The sequence below is a fragment of the Bacillus rossius genome, chromosome 10, assembly GCF_032445375.1.
Source record: "Bacillus rossius redtenbacheri isolate Brsri chromosome 10, Brsri_v3, whole genome shotgun sequence".
Classification (NCBI taxonomy): domain Eukaryota; kingdom Metazoa; phylum Arthropoda; class Insecta; order Phasmatodea; family Bacillidae; genus Bacillus; species Bacillus rossius.
The window spans coordinates 48,301,072-48,325,152 of NC_086337.1; the positions used below are offsets into that span (position 1 = coordinate 48,301,072).

The following is a 24,081-nucleotide window of genomic DNA, read 5'->3' on the forward strand; positions in this document are numbered from 1 at the left end:
ATGGGAGTATTAAATAAAACTTATGGGTCCTGGAGTCAGCCAGTACTATTATAAAGGAGACTCTGTTGCACTTTAGTGTGGCAGAGTTAAATTGAAGTGGTAGGGATGATAGAACCAAAACCACAAATTTTCCCGAGAAACGCATGGCGGCAAAAGTTCCAAAAATGGTTGAGAAGAATGACTCTTAATTACCAGAACGAATAATCGTTATGCCAAAGTTAATGTTTCCCCATGGAAAATTACGTCCGCCATGGATTACGGCCTGTGCTAGATTGACATTACTCATTTGTATCTGGTGTATGAGAGACAGTATGCATCACTCGCGCACCAATAAAATTATCTCAAAAAAAAATGTAAAACAAAATATGTTTTAACGTCGTCCCGACCATGGCCTCTAAGCCCGTGCTCAGCACAGCTAGTACCAGATCCCGTTTTCGGAGCGCACCCCTAGTCCAGTGGGAATGAGTCAGGGGAACGCCTCAGGCGTCACCCCAATAGACTCAAATAAACTTAAGGGCACGAAACCCCGGGGGCTCGACCCCATAAAACAATTAAGGAACAAGACACTAGGACACAATTATTAATTCACATTCATTAAACAAGTGCGTCGTAGCTACTCCGTGCGAGCACCGCACGCACGGGCAGACAACTAATATCATTAACAGTCACCGCGGCCACTGGCCTTAATTAAAGTGTCCATGACAATGATCAAGTCAGATTAGGAGAAATCCCACTAATACAGTTCAGAGGAAGACAATATGTTCATAAATTTACAGTCGCCAACTTGATGCCACAATTCAAATAATTAAATACCCTAAAACAGTTGTTAAGCCTTAAGCACCCAATTACCAGGTGCTACCTTTTAATTGGGCACCTGGAACGTGTTTTTAGCTTATAATAGAGCAAATTAAGTTAATGTAAGTTTTTGGCGATGACTCACAAAGGAGGTGAAAGTTTCCCTCCCTTGCGAGGTGGCCATGTTCGGCAGTCTCCAACCACTCTGTGCTGGGTCAAGACTTGTGTCTGTGAGTAACCTTCAATTTTGTTCCAACGATCATTCACTCTGTACTTGATTTAATATCCAAACTCTTTTACTTCATTTCTACTCATGTCGACTCGGTGTGTATTTCGCGGACCTGGGCTTATCTCGACCGTTTCCTTAGTGATTATTCACCACGTCGCAGACCACGCAATTTACGGCACTGGCCGACTCCAGCCAACTCGCTTTCGCTAAGACCACCGCGAACATGCCTACGTTTCGGTGCTGGCCGTCTCCAGAGCACTAGTAACCGCGCCCCCACGAGACTGCCACGGCAAATTCACAGTGTTATGTTAGTGTCATGTTTTGTTCTATAATGAGCGTGTGATGCAACTGTACAACGGCTCAGACGCCACATAGCGCATTCACATGGTTTTTGTAGCGGTTCTGCCACCGCGTAGTTTATGTATAGGGAGTACAGCGTACCCATGTGTACCACCGGAGAAGTCCGTGGATTAAACGCCAATTTAACATAAACTGTGTCGCTTACGATTATTCTACACCAATCCGTCCTCCACATGGCCGAGCGGCCTCACAACCAAGTAGGGAAGTTCAGGATAGATTTAAAGCACGGGGTGGGGCACGTGGGGGCAGAGTACCCATGACCCATCACCAACGGCCTAGTGTCCCACTAGCCTGGCGCCCCCCGGACAACAGTAGCACCGCGATGCCCGTAGCGCCCGTCAGGTACTTCCCGGGCCTTCTACAGAGGCTAGGTGACAGCTGTTTATCTTAAAAACTAAATTCATGGCAATTCCTTAAATAAAACAGGCCTTCTGTAATAAATCGCAAAAGACCCAAATTATGTTGTTGGCAAAAGTTGATTAATGTGATGCCACTCCCCCTGACTGTCTAAGTTTTTTACGTAATTGTTAATTTGAAAAGTGATCTCAGGGATAACGGGGGTTCGGCCTCGTGGCTGCAGGCAGGAGCGTGTCGCGGTATGGAATCTACCCGGGCTGTTCAGGCCACCCAGGACGCCTTATAAATTGACGCCGCCGTCGGTGCTCCCTCTGAGAGCACAGGCCGCTATGCGTCCTCAACACCTGAGCCAGTGCAAGTGTCAGTGCGCCGAACACGCCCGCGCGTGTAGCTTAGTGCAGCGCCTCGAACGGCATGACGTCAGTCACGGCCAGCTAAATGCTCAAAGCGCCCGGCTGGGTGTGGCAATGCGCATCAGGTATCTAGTGCACATGTAAATCAATTATCAAACAGAAACTAAAACTTTTAGTAAGTATAAAAATTGTTTTGAATTAATTAATGGTTGTGTCAAATATTTCCGCTCTCAAAACTGGCCGGCATCGCCTTCCCACGCTCTGTCGTTTTCCCGCGGGTTTTCCTCCCCTCCCTGGCCCGGTTGCCAGGGAGAGTCGTCAGCAGCAATCCAGCACTCACCAGGGCCGGCAGCCCCGTGCACGGGGAGCATCCAACTTTTGCGCCAATATCCACGTATAGCATCAATAGGTAATTATCTTCGAATCATCTTTCTACAGCTCCCCAGTCGGCCCTAATCAACCGTACGAAATGTCGTGCGGTCCTTAGGTAAAGTGTGCGATCCGACTACGGGTCTTGTAACGTACTACGTAATTATTGTGTTTCAAGGCAGCCCGCCTAGGTGCCTGCGTCTCACGCTTTAAGTTCTCCCCACGGGGAGTTAGGACTTTGCCCGCGCAGGGCTGCATTGCGCCAAACGCGTAACCCAATTTACGAACGCCTCAATCCCTGGGACGTGCAACGGACGTGAACGAGAGACCACGCTGGGTCCCGTCGCGCCTGTTCCCAGTTTAAACGTGGCACACGCCACTGCGAGAACCAGTCTCGCGTCACGTGACCATCAGAAGTCCAGGAACCGAATCCGTTATGAGCCCGGGATGTGCTCATAATTATTTAGTGTTAATTGCCGTGTTAAGATTAGTGTGTGTCGTCATCATTACGTCTATGTATAAATCAGAATTAATTTTAAACTCGCACAGACAGTAGCAGCTTCACGTAGTAAGTGTATTACGGACCATCACATGCCAGGCTCCAGACTTGCCGCGTCACGAGCCGCCGTCACCGTAACTCAGGTTAGCCTGCACCCCTCGTTGGAGTAGTCTTCAGAGCACCATGAGACGTTAATCAGTGCCACCATTCGAGGGCCGTGTGGGCGGAGTGAAGGTTGACGACGATAGGGCCAGTCGCGTGACAGTGCCGTGTGCGACTAGAAGTTCTGTAACGTGTGCTGCCATAATAAAATAATCAAAGTCATGTGTGTATTTTACTAATACGGCGTCCTGGGAGGCCTTAACAGCTCGGGGGGCCCTTTGTCGACGCGTCCCTGCCTGCAGCCACGAGGCCAGGAACCCCGCCCTTGAGACCAAATTTCCTTTCTAACATTTTAATTAATATAATTTCAGGACAGGCAGCGAGGACAGCGTCAAAATAAATGGTAAACTGATTGACACGACACTGCACTTTATTAAGAACCGTTACACAAACTGGTCCAAGTACTGGCCGCGTCTGTTGTCTGACCGTCGGGGCACGCGAGTCTCTGTGCGTAGAAGATGCGCGCGACCAGGATGGACGGCAAAACAGTATGTGTGAACTTATGCTGTGGTCGTTATCAACGTGAAAGATGCGGCGGATAGTCGCGGAGTTGCTATGCTGCAACAGCTTATGCAGAGATTGGCGTTATTATGTAAAACAGCACATACAAATGAATGTTCTAAAGTTAATTGCAATCTAACCTGTTGCAAACATTAAAGTCCCGAAAAGTACATAGACCCTGTTAGATAAAAACATACAAGTTACAGTCACTTATTAAACAGTTATTACGTGGTTAGATTACACGTTGAAAGTTACACATTTAAATAAGATGAAAATTAGATACGTAAATTAACGAGTAAGAACTCGACACATGTTGCTAAGGGTCTTCGACGATAACGATTACTTGGCTTCGAAGCCAGAAAACTGCGTAACTCATTTATGCTGTCCTTAAACTCTGGACATGAAATTACGTATTAAATGCAAAACTCGCTATTGGGATATGGCGATTAATTAACGAGTCGCACGAAAAGACTTGCGACTGGGTGGGGTCAGCGCAGAGCTGATTAAAGGATTTGTAGAACTTACACTATTGCTGAGACTGGGATGAGGCGCGAAATCTGAAGGCTCTGCATTCGCGGAGCGACCGACCCCTGCGAGTCCCCGACGGCAACTGGCGCGAGACTGCCCTGTGGCCTCGTGCCCAGACACGTGAAGCGTGTGAAAACAGCTCCGACCAGTTTTGGACTTAAATAACATATTTCACAATATATGATTATTGAACAATTGGACATAATTTCCCTTGAATTAATTATCTTTTAATTGTTATTAATTTGGTTGTTTTTGTTTTAACAGAATAATTACATATTTAATTTGGCACATTGCCATACCCGGCCGGGCGCTGTCGTCGCCTTGGTGTTCGTCGCGGCGCACTTTTACACACTCGGCGGACATCATGCTCGGGCGTGTTCGATGAACTTAAGAGTAAGTGCTGTTGTGACATAATGGCCTGTGCGAACCAGAGGGAGCACCGGCGGTTGGCGTCAAATGTTTGACGCCGACCATCGATGCTCCCTTAGGTCGCACAGGCCATTATGCATCATTGACATCTCAACCATTGTGTGTGCGATGAACACACCCATGTATGTAGTTTAGTGTAATGTAATGCAACGAGTAGAATTGCCCCCCTTCCGCCATCACTTTTTTTTATAATTTGTAAACAATTTATTAATATAATTAATGTCCTGAATTTTAAATACTTTTAAAATTAAAATCACTAGGGTTCACTCTCAGCCTGACTTGCGGGGCGCCCGTTCTTTTTCTGCGGGAAGCGTGGCCTCGGTGGCCCGGAGTTGCCGAGGCCGCAGCAGTCACTGACTAGACGGCACCGCAATCGAACATGTCCGCGGGTCTACAACATCTTGCCGCCTTCGACTGTAGTATCAATTCCGTAATTTTTCTTCAAACCTTTTTCATCGGCCCCGTGGCCGGCCCCCTTTCGGTGGGGTTTTAAAGGGCCTACCACTCAACTGAAAAGCTTTGTTCTGTGTAATGCAGTTACGAGTTTTCTTTCTTTTGTTTTACTTTCGTAGTTATCAGGTCACGCTCGCTAACCCATCCTTGGGTAGAATGAAATACTCGTGAACTTTGCTGGGCCATTTCCAGACCATATGTGCAAATTTTCTCAAACTAACTCTAGCAGATCTGCAGTGCTCCATGTATGAGAAACATGTTTGCAGGGGCTTTCTACCCATGCTTAACTCCAGGTTCCGTCCTCTCCTCGTGAAACCTTGTCCTTGCATAGAAATGTGTAATGTGATGTGCTGCCAACATCCATGCTTCGTAATCTCCGACACATAATTTTCGCAGTTGGCTAGTTTTTTAGTGGCGTGTTACCATGTGCTTAACACTCGGCGTTCATGTACCCAATTTGCATTTGCCATGTTTTATGTCACCGATGTGACATTTAGGTGAAATTTTTTTTCTCGCTCCATATTTTGCGGGCTTCATCGCAACAAAACAAACTTAGCTTCATGGTCTTAATCAGGAACCATGAGTACATCGGGACCTCGGGACATGCATCACTGACACGGGTCGGTGCTGGATAGTGTTAGCCCATTGTGTATTAAACTAAAACCTATTCAGAATTAACTTTTTTTTTCATTTCCAATAAGTCACTTCTGTCTACAGCCAAGTGGCCTGAGAACCCCACTAGAGAACTCGCTGGGCCTTAACATCAGTCAATCTCAAACTCGAGACAGCCCATAAGGCGACATGTTTAAATTAATGAAATGGCATTTTCCTCTACTGAGGCTGGCTACTGCTCGGGTCGAAACTGGACTTCCTGTCCCTGCCAAGAAATACGACGTCAATCAGCTGATTTGTACAAACTCTTGTGACAAGGATGGAATGATCGTTGGATGGAATTATGTGTAGTCATAAATTAACTATCTGTATCTTGCCTTTATCTATGATCGTTCGTGGTATTACGTAATAATTATCACGTGTTATGATGTCGGCACATTTAAACACAAGATCAACATAACCTGATAATCACAAAGGATTGTCACAATGGTTCAAATTGAAGGCAAATATCAACACGAAAGAAGTGAAAATCTTGACGGATTTTTTAAAGCAGTTGGTTAGTAACTAATTTTTTATTTGTTTATATCATTTTTTAATGTCCATGACTATAATTACAATTTTCATTTGATGAATGGATAGTTACTTTTATTGCCTATTAATTACATTCCTTCAAACATTTTTATGTATTAATGCCGTGTCTAAATTAATTTACACTTGTCAAATGAAAGTGATTTTACAAGTCATGTAATGTCTCATGGTTATGAAAGTTCTGTAGTTTAAAGATCACGTCAGTGAGATCCATAAAGGCCATGTTTAGACTGTAACCGGGGCATTTTCCCTGGAACACTTATTGCAAGGGGCCACATTTCTCTAGAAATTATTTGAAATGAAATTACAGAATGAAGTTTATCATTTTTAAAAACAAGCTGTCTTCACTTTGTAATGGTATTCCATATTTTTTTATACAGCATACATTTATTTAAGCTGTTAATAGTCTAACTTGTATTTATCATGTCAACTTATGTGCTTATAAATAGGATGTATGTTTAAGTAACTAGTTGATTGGAACAATTGGAATTTTATTGTAGATTCATTTTTGTCATAATGGTAAATCGCAAAAAACAAATTTTTAGACAACAGTACTCTAGGATCCTTAAAATAATTTCTCCTGCCATGGGTCTCAAAACTCCAAATCAGCCTAGCATATATTTTTATGAGTCGTAACACCACAGAAACAAAATAGGCTCCATATATAATGTAGGTATCAATGGCACGACATGTGCATTGGCTAATTGTGCCAGAGGGTTAGTAAACAAACTATTTACAATGCACAGCCAAGGGGTGAAGATCATAACTTACTCCCACCCTCCATGTGTATGCCAATATAGATCAATGGATTCTGTCATCCACACAGGCCCATACTCTGTGACGTCCTGATATTAGTGTATGTTGTGAAAAACCCAGGGGGGTGGGGAGGTTCATGGTCCGGACCCCTTGCTTTCTTTATTATAAGGTTAAAGAGAGATTATTTTAGAAGGATTATTGTAATCCTTAGTGGGCTGCAGTAAAGTACTTCCTCTCCATTAAAGCCAGAAATGTACCTCATACAAAGAAGCAGTAGCAAATATGTTTCCATTTAGTCTGCATTTAAGTCGGTTTATATACGTTACTGTACGCACGCTTTCATACAAACTTGACATATGTTTTTCGTGTATTTAATAACATACCTATATATATATCTGTATTGGTGACTTTTTTTAAAAAACAAAATCATTAATCAGCTGACTCTAGAACACAGTAGGTATTAAAAACAATTAAATTTACACCAGACATGTAATGATCAGTTTTCTTTTCTCTGCAGACATCATTACTTTAATTTATGTGTGTAAACATTAAAATTCTAAGAGTCTACTATCAGCTGATATTTTGGTGGGACAATTAGTTTTTTTTTTAAATTCAGTTATAAAGAAAACTTGTCCATAAAATTGTGGTTATATAGTGGTTACGCTGTGCCCCTCGTTCACAAAATTCTTGTCGCAGGGGTGCCGTACGTTGCCCGGGTGATGATGCGCATGACCAGCCCCCTGCTGGAGGTACTCCGGGACGCGGGCAAGTGGGTCGTACGCTCCACCACCATGGTGAGGACCCAGGAGATGTCCTTTGTGCCGGGCGTGGAGTACGACGAGGTGATGCCCTCCGGGGACGTGCTCAAGGTACCGGCGTCTGCACGATGCGCGCTGTGGACTCTCTGTTGACTGTGTTCGAGTGCTGATGGTGCCATGCATGTGGGTTGGGTCCCAGTCATGCCAGGTACAACCGTCAGCTTCTGCCATGCCGAGATTCCTTGATCTTCAACACAATTCACTCTTTTGAAAATTATGCCTCCTGTCCACCGGTCTCTTGTAGTAAAATGCCATCATGCATTTTAATGACTAATGTTATGCTTGATGCTTTGACCTACAAGCACTTGGTTTTCATCCACTTGTTCTGATTCAAATCTTTAATTACAGAAGAATTACGGTCACTCTGTGTTTTAGTCGAATAAGTAATTTGGTTTACATTGAGTTATATTAATAGACTGGTCCTCAAAACTTAATTTAAGAATTTTGGTATGCTGTAGGACAACTACCTAGTTTGGGTATGTTGTTCAGTTATCATTAATAACGTGTCTTGCTAATTTTGTTTCAGTGTGAAGCAAGTTAAGCCTGTGCTCCTTATCACTCACAAATTACCTGCAAGTTTATTCGGTTACGCTCTTGATGTAAGAAGTGCGGGTGACAATTTCTGGTACCTTTCTGTTGCAGAACACTGCTCAGGTTGAAGACGACTGCATCTCAATTGTCTCTTTGCTTCCCAATGGCAAAAAAACAACAAGAGAGTACAAATTCTCTGACGAGAGTGTTGAGGTGGTATGTATAATTCTCGGGAGGTGAAGGTTTTTTTTTTAAAGTAAAAATTTTAAACCGTGATAACTTATTAAACTTTAGCTGAAGTATTTTATACTTACAGATGTGGTTTCTACATAGGGTGTCTTATCCATGCACGGTATTCGCAGTATGAACAGTGCACCTGTTTAATATACAATATTAGAATTAACTTTATTTTCACTGAAGACTTTTTTTAAAAATAATTATAAATACATATGGGGCAAAATAAACCTCCAGTGCTGTAAATTACTTAAAAGAAGTTAATCATGTTTAACACCAGATGTTATTCTATATAATATAATTTAAGAATTATCCATAAAATATTTTTGTAGTTACACCTCTTACTGCCAAGTTATATTTCACACCTTTGCTATTAGTATAAGTTTTTTGATATCAGCATCGGATGAATTTGGTTTCACTCTTGCCATCACTTGTATCCACTTGGCTTACAGCATAGAAACAGTGTGCAGTGTGAGTGATGCAGCCCTTGTTCCAGCAGACGCTGACTGACGAGGAGAGTGGACAAGTGGCGAAGAGATACTTCCGGCGGGTGTAGCCGGCAGTGCGCCCATCCACGCGTCACAACAAGCGTCATTTTGATGGCCTGCTCCATTCCAGCCTTCTCATTGTACCTTCGTTAAGTGTGTGAGCTGTATCGGGTGGTTTGTGTTCATTATTATTCTATTAATAGAGGTACAGAAATTTCGCGAACTCATTTGGTTGCAAGCTAGACTGAAAATCTTCATACTCTTCCACTGTGTCCATGATTGGACCGTCCTCTACGACCATGAGCCAATAACGATGATCAGGTAGGAGAAAAGCAAGCAAATCGGGTAGTGTCGACTAACGAGGACAAAAGGTTCTTGCTAATAAATCAACCAATGGAAAAGCCAACGTTGGTAGAGCGAATGTAAGGTTTTGAATTTCAGCATTATGCCAGACGAATTCGCGAAATTTCCAGGTCTCTATCTATTACTCTCATCTGGTTAGAGGTCAGTCATGAGTCCCAGTAATAATGTAAGTATACTCTGCATGTTCCAAGATGACACCTTGTATCGTTTGATGTGCCCTGTCCAGCATCTCACCATGCTGGTTACTGTATGGCAGACTCAAAAACAAAAACCTCATCTTCTTTGTCAGTTGTTTATCCTCTCCGGAAATGAAGAAGAGCTTGCGTGAACAGGAGTTTGTTGTTCTTTGCGACGGACAGATGTGATGTCTCCAACCAAAGAGGCAAATGAGATGAGTTGTGGATTAACGACAGCCTAGAGTGGTGGGTGAAACTGGAAAACCCATTGGTCAGCAAGCAATATCTCTCATAGTTTCAACTTAAAAAGGTCCAGGGTTGTTTGCTCATATCACCTTGGTGAGATTTGAGCAGTCTGATAGTGATCCAAAACCACAACTACCAAATAAATAATTTAATTTTTTCAATTGCAGCCACATGTGTTGTGTGCAGGATATTGAAATTATGTGGAGCATTAAAGGAGGCTAATTAATGGTAATACTTAGCAGAGCTGCTTTTTAGAACAGAAAGAAAGAAAAATCGGAAAATATGGTTTTCACACACTACACACTTCAATAAATTTACCCTGAATTCTCTTAATTCCTTAATATTTTAAGAGACATTTAATATTCTGTTCATATTTATTTTTTGCTGCTTAACACAAATGATGATTAAACCACCAAAAAGAGTCCTGGGAGGGAACATTAAATACTGTTGGCAGGTATAGAAAATAAATTATTAATCCACTGTTTGGTAACTAAGGTGAGTTAGCTGGAGTATGATGAAAAAAATATAATTTGGGTTGTGCTGACCTCTAACCAGCGATGTATCCCAATATGCTATATATACTTAGTGTATTATATACTCTGGTATTTTGGTGCTATATGGTGCTTTTAACATAGTGTAACATTCAGGCTTTTGACTAGCAGTTTCTTCTTATGTACCTTGTTGTATATTGTGATATTGTTTTTATTACAAAGTGATTATGGATGAATGATTTAAAAAGTTATCTTTTTACATTCATAAGCTTAGTAAGATATACTGAACTTTTATTTTTGAGTTTTTTTTTTGTTTTCTGGGTCATATATTGCAGTATTGACAAACAAATAAGCAACTTGTGTAAAAGAGTTAAGTTTTTTTATTGAAAATCTGTTAAACTCTTAGTGTCTTAGTTAACTTCCTCTGAATGGTAATCACTGAGGTGACATTGTCAGAATAATCTTGAAGGTGTTATATGTCAACACTTATGTAATTATTAGCTTAACAGTTAAAAATTTGTGCTTGAGCAGTTTGGTTGTACACTTTAACTATTGGTTTTTATCATACTTAATAAAAGACTGTATGTCAAAACTACAAGATATGTATTGTACCTTGTTTGATGTATTTGTATCACTAACAGTTGGTAAATGTGTGAAAGTATAAAAATATTTTGTTTGCTGCCATGATATGTCTCATTACGGCTTCATTTATACTTTGGCAGGAATAGAGCTCTATGTTTACTGAGTTTTCTACATATCTTTGTTCCTGGTTACATTTTTTTATATATTACTTATTTTATTGTAAATAAAATTATTAAAAAATATATATTTTTCTTTTGTACTGAATCTGAGCCCTGTAATTATTTTCCTGGTTTATTATTTTGATGTGTTAAACATTCATATTAGTTGAGCATACTGAAAACTTAGTATTTGTGCTTAGCTGGCAAGGGTGTATGTATCTAGGGCGTGGGATACAATGAGGGGAAGTGGAGAAAATAATTTATAAACAAAAAAAATTTCTGAAAAATGTATTCACAGTCAGGTAGCTGGTGTTAAAACATTTTGAAGGACACAATACAAAAGAGAGACACAGCATCATATTTGAGAAATCAGAACCTTGCCCATGAAAGAGGTTGAATTCCAAAAAAAGCTGTGTCCCCTCCCCCTCTTTTCCTGTTTCGAGTTGGATACGAACATTCTAGCTGGTAAGTGTTTCAGTGACCGAGACAATCTCAAGGTATGCAACATTTGTTGTAGTAGCAGGCATAACTATGTTTAGTGCAGAGAATGTGAATGAAGGTGGTCTAATGCTACAGTAAAGCCTCAGTAGAAGTGGTGATTGTGTAGATCAATAGTTTATGGTTTGGTTTTCACGTAATATATAACAATTTGTTTCTTTCCAATTGGTTCTCACATTTTTAAAAAGCCTCGTTTTCCCCAACAGGTATAATAATTCTGTGCTGCTATGCAAGTAAGAAAATTTGTGTACATGAGAAAAAAAATGTTAAGAGATTTTATATCGTATTTAGTTTAACTATTTTTTTATATAGAGAAATTCACTTGTTACATTGTTTCGACATTGCAAAGTCATTAAAACATGATCCTACTTTCAAATAGGTGGAGAGACTATAAATTCTTGCATAGGAAGCAAAATTGCAGTGACATAATCAGGCTCCAGCCTGTAGATTTTTGTGCAGTAAAATACAAAACCGTCTGGGTTCGCGTTTTGACGGTCACGGGGTAGGTAATAGCACTCCACATTTTCTCCGTAGAGTATGGCATCTTTTAACTTCAGCTTGGCTTGTGACTGGCTGAAAAATTGTTGGAAGAACCTGCGTATGGCGGACAGCATGTCTGGAACATTGATCTCGATGGGCAGGAAAGGAAGGGCCCCGATTATGTCGCCCGCTGTGAAGAGCCTGTCGCTGCCTTCCATCTTGAAGAGGACCTGCGGTGAGGTGTTGCCTGCCCATGATGTGGCCAAGAGTGCGTCCGAGAGCGCCGCAGCTCTGGTCTTGTGTGCGAACCTGCAAACAGCGCGTGATCCTGTGTGAAACTCTCCAGCAGTACTACCACAACCAAGCAGTGTGCTGGTTGGAAGGTGAGGCAAGTACAAAGAAGGAAGACTGGAAGAAACATTACTCACTTCTCTTTCAATGCTCAGTACATTAAAGGACCCCCCCCCCCCTCCCCCTAGTAAGGGTTGTTTTTTCTTCTGTTTGTGAGGCGGGATGATAAGTGTGATGCTCTCTGGTGCTTCTATCGCGGTGTCTCCTCTGAACTGACGTGCAGTCTTCTCATCGTGCACAGGGCAACTATGACATTTTAGCAGTTCACTGGCTAGTGTAGCTTGTTTGCCTTCTGTTTTCCCTGTGTAAATAGAAAAGGAAAAACAGTACCCAGTTTTCGAGTCACAAAGTTTGTAGTATTGTATTATATGGCAAAGAAATGAAGTTAAAGGAGTGATGTAATGCCCTTGAGTGCTTTCAAGAATTTTTTCCGGGTGTTTTCATGCCTAATTAATTATCCCGAAAAAAAACATTTCAGTCATTTTCACTCTCCTGAAAATTTCGTTTAAAAATAAAATATGGAAGCAGAATTATTTGTTTGCCCTCAGCGTATTCATAAATGTTTTTTGTAAAAAGTTTACACTTGGATATCTTGAGCAGTTCTCAAATTGTGGGTTTTTTCATGAAGCTCTGCTTAAAACGAACGTTTGATGTGGTTCTCTTGAAAATAACTATGGTATGGTTAACATATTTCTTCCAACCATAAGAGTAATATATCTAATGCAAACAATTATTTTGAGAAATTGTCTCCATTAATGGTGTGACTAGACTATCCTAGAACCTGCTGGACACCACTAAGCTAAGGCTGAAAACAGCCTTGCACAGTGTGTTGTGTTATGCCAAGAAGTACTCCGGTACTAGTGTGACGTTAGTGTCGTCAGTTACCGAGGACAATCACCTGGTGAAGTGGCTGTTGAAAACCAACTGGGGCGTAACTTCTCCACCTCCGAGACTGGCGCTCTGCCCTGGCTCCACAGTCGCTGCAGTAATCAGCAGCATTGCTGCCACCTGGGGCAAACAATAGACATGTTATCGCTGGCTATGTAATTGTTCCATCGACTAAGAAGCCCTGATGGATAATCCAAAAAAATGCCTCTTTAAGTATGTAAACTTATTGAACCAGGCACTAATTTTCCTTGTTGACAAGAGCTGACTGATGAAAATAATTTTTTTTTAGAAAAAAAAATCAAATAAAGCCAAACATATTTGTTTAAAATTTATTTCATAAAAAATTAATTTCATTTTTTCAAAGCCAAAGTTGGTAAGTCTATGACTGATTGCTAGTGCTGGCCTCAAAGTCTTGTCTCTGCATGTCGGACACTTTAGTTTCGACTGACCGTCAGCATGATGCGTGTTGTTGCGGGGTCCGGCCACTCACCTCCGCGACCGGCGCCGAACTCACTGCTCCTCTCCTGCGGCCCCCCTCCCCCTCCACCCATCGTCTAGGAGTGCCACGACGAGCCGCGAGCTGCAGAGGTCAGGCGGCCTACGTCACAGGGCCGCGCCTGCGCAGTCCCCCCGCCCCCTTCCCGACCAGGCCCTCATTCCAGCGCCTCTCAACAGAAACAGGAGGGACCTGGGTGCGTCTATACTCCTGGTCGTGCATCGTGTGCTTTGTGCGGGCATTGGCCAGCGATTGAAGCCACGACCACCTCCCCTATCTGAAGTCTAGATTAAAGCTAGGGTAATAATGGGCCCAGGTAAAACCTGCATAGATACAGGGCACAGACATGCGGGCGTAGGAGAATACAGTGAAATGGTTGCCTTCCTTCGACCTTCAGGATTCACTTTGCAAGAAAATAGTTTAGTAGATAAATTCTAGTTAAACTAAATTGAGACAGTCCTGAACAAGATACCACCTAAAATGGCATTAAAAAAAAAAAAAAAAGAGTTGTAAAACAAAGATGAAGGAACCGTTTATAGCGCGTAAATATTTAAAATAATTCTCAAACAAATTATTGATTTCAGGATTTCCAGCAAATAAAAAAAATACAAATGCGGTAAACAATAAGCCATGGGCGATCAGTCCAGCTCCAAGTCCGGACTGCTCGGTGTGAACTGACCGTTTGGATTGAACTGATACCTTCTGCTCTCACGATCAGTCTTGTGGTTGCTGTTGCGGTTGCTGTTGGATGCAGTGGCGTAGCCAGGATTTGTGTATTGGGGGATGGGGGGGGGGAGGTTAAGAAGCATGGTTTCCCCCCCAACCCCCGCTCCTTATTAAAACGGGGGAGTCCGGTGGTCCGCACCCGGGAAAAATTTGGATATTGAGGTGTAAAATAGTGCTATTTTAGCAGTTTTCGGTACTTAACTTTAAATATTGTAATGGTAAAAATATTATCAATTTTTTAATAAAAAAATTGTTTGAGTGATGAAGTAAGAAATTAATTAAAGATATTTTTATCGATCCAAGTGCCTTGTTTACGTCCACTCAAAATCATAAATCATGCTCGAAGGTCGACAATACAAAAAAAAAGAGGAGCTCACAGTCCGATTTGATGGAAAGCCATCAGTTCGTCAGTCCTTAATTTCTGACTAATCGCGGTCTACCGTCCTTACACAACGACAGTTACAACTGTTCAATTCCAACTGATAAGTCAGAACTAACAGTTCGAACTGATCAGAGGCCTTTAGACTTTGTTTCATACTAGATTTACACCCTAAATGCTAATTTTAAATAAGTAAAATGAAACAACCATTTGCGTGTAAAACCTGCAAGTGAATAACGACACCGTATGCAGTTACGTAAAACCTCAGGAAACTATCAGTTTGCGAGTTCGTGCACGACCATTTAAAAGTTATTAATTTGGAGGAGTGTGGAGGGGCGGGGTACGCAATACTTTTTAACGAGCAAGATAATTTTTAACTGAAAATAATATCATTGCATGCAAGGAAATGCCAAAATAACAAACACGTAGCAGCGTCTATCGGACCGTGAAATCGAAAACTTGAACATGTCATAAAATTGCTGGCACTGAACTTTCTCATTGCTGTCAGTGCAGACGATTATGATGTCCATGCCGGGAGTAAGAACAATTTGAACAGAATGTTTTTTACCTTCGGGGTCGACGTGTAGCCATCTCTGCGTCGTAACCATCACGTAGAGCGAAAACACTGCTTTAAGGCAGCAGCTGTATGTCTTCCAACACGCCGTGTCCGAGTCTGACTCATCAGCTCCATGATCAAACATTTTCCCGCTGTGTTTCGCGCGCACCAGCCAGCTCGGGTCCTATCCGACACTTCCGCGCGACTCGCTCCTAACTCCACGCTGGCGCGTTAGCAGCGCCTCAAGTGGTGTGAAAGGTAACCATAATCCAAAACGCACGTTAACTAAACTCGTTACCACTCAGAAAAATTAGAACTTTAAATATCGCTGGCCTAACCCTATATCTATAATATATATATTTTTTCATTTTAGTTATACGATCACCTAGACTTGCGAAAACCCTCTATTACAAACAAAAAACGCGAATGTTCAGGAGATCTTTTTATATAATTGGCCTAACATAACCTAAACTACGTTTCGCAGCAGCAAAAAGAATAAATAAATTTTAAGATGCTCGAACGCGTGTTATCCGAGCTTCTGATTCGTGGTCAATGAATCCTAGGTTTCTTGTACAAACACGCGTAGCACTGTAAATTAGAAATTAAAATCTTTTAATTATAATTTATGAATCGGGAATTTTTCAAACATTTCGTCCTTATCAGAAATTATACAGTTCTACTTTAGTTTTTTTTTTTTTTTTGCGTGTGAACTTTACCAAGTCTTGTTTTGTAGCTTCTTTGGAATTTTCCTGCCAAAACATTGCTGTATTTACTGTACAAATTCATTTATATTTAAATAAGTCAGGGAAACTCCGAAACTACTGAAATGATTGTCAGTGTGAAGTGACTTTCAAAATTGATATTTTCAAATTATGAACACAAAATAATGCCACACTGGCAATAAAAAACTAATTTGTATATAGTCCATCTTGTGTAAGAACTACCTTTCCGCGAAAAAAGTTATTTCTGAAGAATCCTATTAAACATGAAGCAGGTAGGCGAGGGAAAGAGAAGTGAAGAACAGAACCATGTCGACCAGCATACCGACTCTCTGAACAAGATGGTGGACGAGATGAAGCACCTTGCGAGATGCATATCTTCAGGCAGCGGCTGTGACCTCGTCACATCTGAGAGACCAATTATTTTGAGCGCCAGCGACTCTGGGGAAGTATTGGGAACCGCTAGTAAGGTGAGTAAAAAAAAAAAAAATTGTTGTCTGTAAAGTCGGTTTACGGACGATAGTTTAACGTGACAACTTCATAGCAAAACATTGATGAAATGATTACATACTTTATGAATAAAATTGAATCATTTTGACGTGACGTCTAATAAATCGATGAACGTCGGCTGCACGCACGAAAAAGTGTCCCACTACGCATGTCCCACTACGGATGTGTTCTGTTTGCTCATTGTACGCATTCGTGGCATCTCTCTTCATGCTCATTGTACGCATGCGTGGCATCTCTCTTCATGCTCATTGTACGCATGCGTGGCATCTCTCTTCCACTCGATTGGAACAACCATCGATTTGACTTTTCAATCATATTTTCGTCGTTTGAATTATTAATATTATGTATTTTAACGATCGTCCACCTATTTTCAGCACAATCAGTACGGTTATTTAAAAGTAATGTTGAAAATTCAAATACGTTTTGAACCAACAATGGTGTTTTACAGTTACACATAATAATTCAAATTACACCCGGGATATTTTGCACATTGTTTTAACAAATATTGTAACACATTATAAATAAGTTTGGTGTATTTGGGATGCGTGTTTGTTATAAAATCGTGTTAATATTATACCCCTACTGTGATCAAAGTTTATATATATATATATATATATATATATATATAACATTTGAAAATTAAATACCTTAGTATGGCCTCGTGGGCATGTGGTTAGCGTACTTAACTTACTAAAGAAAGGTAGTCGGTTCGAAACCCGGCAGCTGCGAATTTTTTTTTGTACTTGTAAAAATAAATATGGTGCATGCAACATTTCAAAAGTAATAAATATATTTGAATTAGTGAATGCAAATAAAAGTAAATTTATTAATTCAATTGCACATTTCTTTTCACTCCTTTGAATCCATACAAAATAGTGATAATTCAATAAAAATGATTCAATTTTATTCATAAAAGTATGCAGAGGTAGATTTTATCATGCAAAAGATTGAAAAATTAAAAAAAAAATTATTCTTCAAAGAATATAATATTTTTAATGCCTAAATGGTTTGGTTGCAAAAACCTATTACGGCTCAGTCTCAGGCTGAATATGATATTTCATTTTCTTCTGGATCAATCATTTCATCAATGTTTTGTTATGACGTTGTAACGTTAAACTATCGTCCGTAAACCGACTTTACAGACAAACAATTTTTTTTAATTTTAATAATAAAAGAATAAATACTTGAAATTATACTAGTAATCAGATTTTTAAAATGCAAGAATAATAAACCTTTATTGCCGAAATTGTTACTGTAATAAGCAATGAAAACCACATTAACTTTTCACTTCTCTTTATAAACAGTCGAGTGGAAGAGAAATAGATGCGGCGCAAGCGTACAATGAGCGTAACGGGACACAGCGTAACGGAACAATGTGCGTAACGGGACACAGCGTAACGGAACAATGTGCGTAACGGGACACCGCGTAACGGGACATTTTTTCGTGCGTGCAGCCGGAGTTCATCGATTTATTAGACGTTCTCACGCCAAAAAGCTGTTAGACTTTTTTAAGTTTGTGATGAACAGATAGTTTATTAAGTTAATTTGCTTTTACCTCGGTGACAAGGGTGGTCAGCTGCTCTGCTCCAGGGCGTATGCAGGGGGAATATGGTGGAATATAACCCTTATCCCTCCTTCAATACCCTTCTAAAAAAATCTAACATTCCTATCCACAAATGGAAAGAATTTGAATTAGATAAAATTCTGAGTACACTCCTACCAACCCTCCGCTCCCTTTATGAAGGGAATAAGAAATAATCAGATTTGTTGTTGTTAATGGGGACAATATGGGAAACTGGTAAGGAATACGCGAGACAAGTAATGTTAAACGGACCTGGCGGCGTGGAGTGAACCTACATTTTGTACAATATGTGTGTGAAGTGCGTGAGACTAGTTACATGAGTGGCATCTAGCGGCGTGAAGTGGAACATAGCTTCAAATCAATGCAATAAAGTGTCTCGCGCTTTGCCAATGCTAATTGGCCAGCGATTCCCATATTGTTCTATAACGATATTTGGTTAAGCACTTTGAAAGAATCTAACTACAAAATACAGACACTGCATCGCCTATGAGAAGTCATAGGAACTAATACCTAAGAATTTCTCATATTATTAGCTTATGAAAGAGAGTGAATTCCGTCAAACTCTTCCCTGCCGTTTTGAGCTGGACTCGCCCTTGCAGGGTGGTCTTGAATTCAATATACGATACTTCTTACTCTGGGGTCATAAATTTGAGTTTCATCCCGGGCATGGAATTGGTTTGAATGTAACCTGCTGGCATAATACAGGTTCATTAAAATACTATTCATAGGCCATCGGGTAGCAGACTTTTAACAGGGTTTTTTTAATGTTTGAATGAGGAACTACAAAAAAACAGTTTCAAATTGCCGAAAGAGAAAACCCACCTGCCAAAGCCCACAACCAGAACCAGAATCAGGGCGAGCCCTCAAGGGAATTGAACCCAGGGACCCATAGTGGTTGGCGAGTGGTGTGAACAATACATCACATCACAGTGGCTGATGCTTTCCGCATGAAAACGATGTAGGCGTGTTTCATGTCTAAATTTGCTTAGACTGTGGCTAATAATCTTCACAATATCACTATTTTGCAGGTTATTTCTTCTGAAAAGCTATGTAACATGGAAGATATAGCACCAATCCATTTGGCCCCACCGGATTTCAAAGCTTTCGCTAGCCTACCGCAAGTGTCAGTTCTTTCATCACCTTCGACTGCTGATGTTCCGAAGTCACGCAAAGGAATCCTGGATAGGAGTGTCAGTTGCCTCTCGCCCAAAAACATGCGGTCAGAGGTCAGGCGTGATAAGAAGAAGACAGGAAGAGATGGTGCAGTTTTGAAAGACACACGTGATCCTCTTTTGGATATGTGGAAGCATAACATTACTTCCGACGACAAGGACAAAGGACACGCGACAGGCGAACCTCACCTCGTTTCGAAGACACTAGATTCCAAAAATTCGCCCAGCAGCTCCCACAGCGACAACAATACATCATCTGGCAGACCATGCCACATGAACCGACACGAGCAGAAAAAGCCTGACGACTCCTGTCGTGATTCTGCCAGGGATCTGCACACCATCGGGAGTATTATAAGATACTTGATGTCCGACCCTACTCTGCCCGCAAGTGACGAGGACATGGTTGTTGGAATACTGGTGTCCTTCTTGAAGAAACTGGAGCCAGCCCAGCCTTCTAAAGAAGTGTGTGAGACAGAAGGCAAGGCTGCAGTCGACGATCCAAGCGAGGTCCTCGAGTTCTCGAGAACGCATTTAGTCGACGTCTGCGGGGAAAGTTTTGCCGATTACCTTGAAGATCTGGAGCATAAATGGGCGTGCGCCAATAAATTTCCGGAAGAAAACCCTCCGGACGAGAAATCAAGAATTTTTGATATTTTCAAGACAGTACTATTTAACTTAAGAAATGGCAAAAATTATTCGCTTGGCCTGGATGTTGAAAAGATAAACAATGCTTACGAGCACATGGAAAATAACTTCATAGAAAGTAAGGAACGATGCGCTGACAGTTCTAAGGAAACTGAAGTTGTGACCTATGATGAAAGTGATGCCTTAAAAATAAACTGTACTAAACTCAACAAAAATAAAATTACTGACAAAAATATTCACACGAAAAGGGGAGAAATGCAAACAAGATATTATGCAGCAGCTCTGGGAGTAGTTTTAGCGAATTTAATAACAGATTCTTCAAAGAAGCACAACCAGACATGTGTTTACCCTGTTCAAACAGAAGCGGGTACTGAGCATTCACCTGTTGACAATTCAAGTTATGAACTGTCTATGACGAAGAATAGTGAAAACCACATATCTCTGAATAGTGAGAAAAGAATAACATCGGATGCATTAGGTGAAAGTAATGCTAGCACCCCCAAAACAATAAATGAGACTCCCGCTACAATTTCTGAAACAACTATAAGTGACAGTGTAGCAGACCCTCTAAGGGATTTCAAATACGATAATTCAAGTATTACAACGCATCAAGCAGCCAAACGACTGGAGGCGCAAAACAAACCTGCAGTGAGCAAACTTAAAAATGAGGAAACTTCGAAATGTAATCGTAAATCTCAGTTAGAAAATAAACATGGTAAAACTGATAAAGAGTTGAAAGGACAGTCCATTCCTAAAAATCGAACCGCTGTCAAATTAATTTCTAAAGGGGCTGTTAAAAAGGGCAAAGCGCGTAATTTATATTGGGATAGGTTTATTGAAATGTCTTCCCAGAATGAAGCCCAGAAAGGGTTTCCCTCGAAGAAATCCGGCAATTCAAAGTTTAAGTTGAGTACCAAACAGTATGAAGTGGTAACTATGACTGAATCCAATAACTATAATAAAAATATGATTCCTCCAACGTTAAAAAGAAATACAGAACAACATGAAGAAATTGAAGAACTCCCAGAGGAAGAGACGAAGTTTTTTCCTTATTGTGTGCCTGAGCCACTTAAGAAACATAAAAAAATCGTAAGTGAATTAAATATGGTTTTACAGCCAGATGCCCCTACTGAAAGTGAATCCAGAATACAGAGAGTAAGTCGGCCTTCACAAGACAACACACCACGCGACAAGAGTAATACATACAAATCACAACTGCCAAGCTTACATGCATCGCCCCTGGCTTCAAAGAAACTACTCTCCGAAGGAAATACCAAAATGACTTCAATGCAAGATACGACAGGAAAAACAATGCTGCACGCTGATAGACAAAGAACTTTGAATCCAAGGAAGGAGATTTATCAGCAATGCAACGCCAGTGCGTTCAACGCTGAAGAAAAGTACGAATCCAAAACGCTTTTGTATTATGATTCAGAAGGGAAAAACATAGCAAACACGCGAGTCAGAAGCTACGACAGGACAGTAATGCCTACTGCTACGACATCTTCTCGAGACGTCGATCCAGGCAACTCGCCAGATTCGTCCCACGACAGCTTGGCAGCAGATCAGGGACAGGTTGAGGATGGGTCCGGGAACTCTTCCCGGGAAGCGAAGCTGAGCTCTGCGTCGAGTGTCCGCAACTCCAACACGTCGCTCCTCCGCACCTCCAGCAGGTTGCAGAACAGCAAGTACGTCCATGTCCTCAAAGGCCGTCGAGGGAAACTAGGGACCCGGACCCACTCCCCGCTACCCAATGTACATCTTTTAAAATCCCCAATTTAAAGAAAAGGGCATGTGTAACTCAGTACACTTGATAGAAGTAAAACTTCTTTGGCAATTCAAACCTCGACCGTTTTTTTTTTTTTTGGTTGGGGAGGGGCCGCTAAACTGGCAAATTTATTTTTACTATAGATATTTACTTGAATATCGTGGCGTTAGAACACAAAAATATGTCTGAGGGCAGATAATCTGAATTTTTTTCCATTTAAAGAAACATACATGTATGTATATAGTAATTAAAAAAAACTGATACTTTTCGCACACTATCCAACTTTCGATATTTTGAATAGTGGAATTAATATGTGGTGGTGATGTGAGGTGTTTGTTGTAGAGAAATATTTGGGTTTGGTTGGTTTGAAGAGAAAAAAAGGAAAGGGGGTGGGGCACCCAGATGAGTTCCTGCTCCGAGTGGAAACTATTCTAGTTACGACCCTGAATGTTTGTTGTGTTATTACGTTGTTTGACTCCAGTTTCCGAGGCACCTGCTAGTTGCTCTCTGCTAGGGCGGACTGGAGCCGCGACTCGACCGGCCTGCTGCGCTACCGCCTGTCGGACCCGCAGTTCCTGGAGCGCGGCTGGAGCGTGATCCCCTCGGAGCGGCTGGTGGCCCGGGTGCGCACCTTCAGCTCGCGGCCCGCGAGGGGGAGCAGCGCGTGGACCTGCCCGCCGCGGCCCGCGTGTTACCGCGGCGGCGCGCCCCTGTGCTCCCTGGGCGAGGGCGAGGGCGGCGCCACATGGCACTACCCGGGCGGCGGCGTGGCGGCCTCGCTGAGCCGCGGGGAGCTGGTGGTGCTGGCGCGCGGCGAGCCCCGGCTGGTGCTGGCGCGGCTCCACGCGCGCGGCGACGGCGCCGTGTTCGGCCCCGGGGGGGAGCCGCGGCTGAGGTACACGCAGCGCGGCGGGGTCCTGCTGGACCCGCGGGGCCGCCCCGCCATGCGCTGGGCCTGGCGCGGCATGGCGGGCGTGAGGGACCACCTGGAGGAGCTGGTGTGCCGGCACGACTTCCCCGGAGACCCGCACCTCGACGACCCGGCGAGCCTCTGCCGCAGCAGGGCGTACCGCGAGGCCATCGCGCGCGCGAGGGCCGGCCCGCGCAGCAAGATGTCCGTCTGCGCAGAGGAGGAGGAGCAGGGCCCCGTGCAGTGCGGCCGTCAGCAGCTGCCCGAGGTGAGTCGGCACGTGACGACCCTGGACTGCCCAGACGGTCGCGTTCACGGAAGCGTAATAGACATCAGATGCTATTCATGTCCCAAGTTGTAAGGGGGAAGTGCCATCTTGTGATGTGTCATGGTAGTTCTGCACTTCAGGAACAGTGGTGGACTTCCGCACGCCTGGGTGGGATGAACCACGGAGAGCAGCTTTCAGTGTGAAGAAACTCTCTGAAAGGAAATAACCGGAGTGGGCACTACGACGAAATGGAGGAAGTCGGGAGAGCGGTTGTGGGCGTGGCTTCCTTGGTTGTTGCTTTACTTGATGTAAGCTTTTGGACATACGCCATTGCTAAGCACATGTATGTATGTCTGTAGAAGAAAACTACAAAAAAAAAAAAAAACCAAAAAGACAAAAAAAACACAAATTAAGCAAATATTGCTGTTGTCTTTTTTTTTGTAGTTTTCTTCTACAGACATACATGTGCTTAGCAAATTAGTATGTCCAAAAGCTTACATCAAGTCATGCACTCCCATTGCACAAATATTTCAAAGATAATCGGTTGTCGCTGTTGTCGCCAGGAGCCGGAGGCAGGCCCGGTAGCCCCGGGGTCGTCCTACACCCCCATCAGGCCGATCGTGCTGCGGCTGAACGAGTTCTTCACGTTCCGGCTGGTGAGCCAGGAGGCGGCCTCGCTGCAGTTCCGCGCCGAGGGGCGCCCGCTCCGCCTGGAGCTCGGCGTGCGCGTGGACCGCTCCGTCGTGGCGCGCGAGGACCTGCTGGAGCCGGCGCTGCTGCCGCGCCTCCGGGAGGACTTCGTCGGCCTCGCCGACCTCGGCGCGTGTCGCGACACGTGAAGTGCGCGGTCCGCCACACTGCAGCTCTCCACGTACACTTACTTGCATTTGACTTGACGTATCCTGAGCTTACTGGGTCCAACAAACACAGATTGTCAACAATGAGAGAGAATTGTACTTGCACGAATTTCACAATCCCCGAAACATCAATAAGAAATATAATCTGCAGTTCCTTACTTCTTCTGCATCTCTGTAAATAAACGGTTACATAATTTA

At 42.5% G+C, this 24,081-nt stretch overlaps 3 protein-coding genes across 5 annotated transcripts; 2 read left to right on the top strand and 1 right to left on the bottom strand.

Annotated features, from left to right (window-relative positions):
- The first annotated feature begins 5,893 nt into the window (after positions 1-5,893).
- Positions 5,894-10,120, top strand: LOC134536106 (sodium/calcium exchanger regulatory protein 1-like). Of its 2 annotated transcripts, none has more exons than XM_063375662.1 (4): positions 5,894-6,203; positions 7,688-7,860; positions 8,452-8,556; positions 9,074-10,120. In XM_063375662.1, the coding sequence occupies exons 1-4, from the start codon at positions 6,134-6,136 to the stop codon at positions 9,128-9,130; spliced, it is 405 nt and encodes a 134-aa protein (XP_063231732.1). In that variant the 5' UTR covers positions 5,894-6,133; the 3' UTR covers positions 9,131-10,120. The 2 variants fall into 2 exon arrangements, with proteins under 2 accessions (XP_063231732.1, XP_063231733.1); XM_063375663.1 differs by having other exon boundaries at positions 5,910-6,203; positions 7,688-7,785.
- Positions 10,121-11,113: 993 nt separating this feature from the next.
- Positions 11,114-15,686, bottom strand: LOC134536105 (uncharacterized). Of its 2 annotated transcripts, none has more exons than XM_063375661.1 (3): positions 13,745-13,804; positions 13,306-13,415; positions 11,114-12,365 (listed from the first exon to the last, which is right to left on the bottom strand). In XM_063375661.1, exons 1-3 carry the CDS (start codon positions 13,751-13,753, stop codon positions 11,948-11,950), a joined length of 537 nt encoding a protein of 178 aa, XP_063231731.1. In that variant the 5' UTR covers positions 13,754-13,804; the 3' UTR covers positions 11,114-11,947. The 2 variants fall into 2 exon arrangements, 1 of the variants encoding a protein (XP_063231731.1); XR_010075760.1 differs by lacking the exon at positions 13,745-13,804 and adding an exon at positions 15,465-15,686 and having other exon boundaries at positions 11,351-12,365.
- Positions 15,687-16,181: 495 nt separating this feature from the next.
- On the top strand, positions 16,182-23,865 carry LOC134536339 (uncharacterized). The gene is made up of 5 exons (XM_063376092.1): positions 16,182-16,641; positions 19,292-21,134; positions 21,606-21,768; positions 22,363-23,026; positions 23,590-23,865. The coding sequence occupies exons 1-5, from the start codon at positions 16,438-16,440 to the stop codon at positions 23,863-23,865; spliced, it is 3,150 nt and encodes a 1,049-aa protein (XP_063232162.1). The 5' UTR covers positions 16,182-16,437.
- Positions 23,866-24,081: the final 216 nt, after the last annotated feature.

Coding starts and splice junctions, on each gene's coding strand:
- LOC134536106 (XM_063375662.1), top strand. CDS start 6,134: ATGGTTCAAATTGAAGGCAAATATCAACACGAAAGAAGTGAAAATCTT. Junction 6,204..7,687: donor CGGATTTTTTAAAGCAGTTG/GTTAGTAACTAA, acceptor TTCTTGTCGCAG/GGGTGCCGTACGTTGCCCGG. Junction 8,557..9,073: donor CTGACGAGAGTGTTGAGGTG/GTATGTATAATT, acceptor TTGTTCCAGCAG/ACGCTGACTGACGAGGAGAG.
- LOC134536105 (XM_063375661.1), bottom strand. Junction 12,366..13,305: donor TTCAACAGCCACTTCACCAG/GTGATTGTCCTC, acceptor CGCTGTTTGCAG/GTTCGCACACAAGACCAGAG.
- LOC134536339 (XM_063376092.1), top strand. CDS start 16,438: ATGAAGCAGGTAGGCGAGGGAAAGAGAAGTGAAGAACAGAACCATGTC. Junction 16,642..19,291: donor TATTGGGAACCGCTAGTAAG/GTGAGTAAAAAA, acceptor ACTATTTTGCAG/GTTATTTCTTCTGAAAAGCT. Junction 21,769..22,362: donor AGCAGGTTGCAGAACAGCAA/GTACGTCCATGT, acceptor GCTCTCTGCTAG/GGCGGACTGGAGCCGCGACT.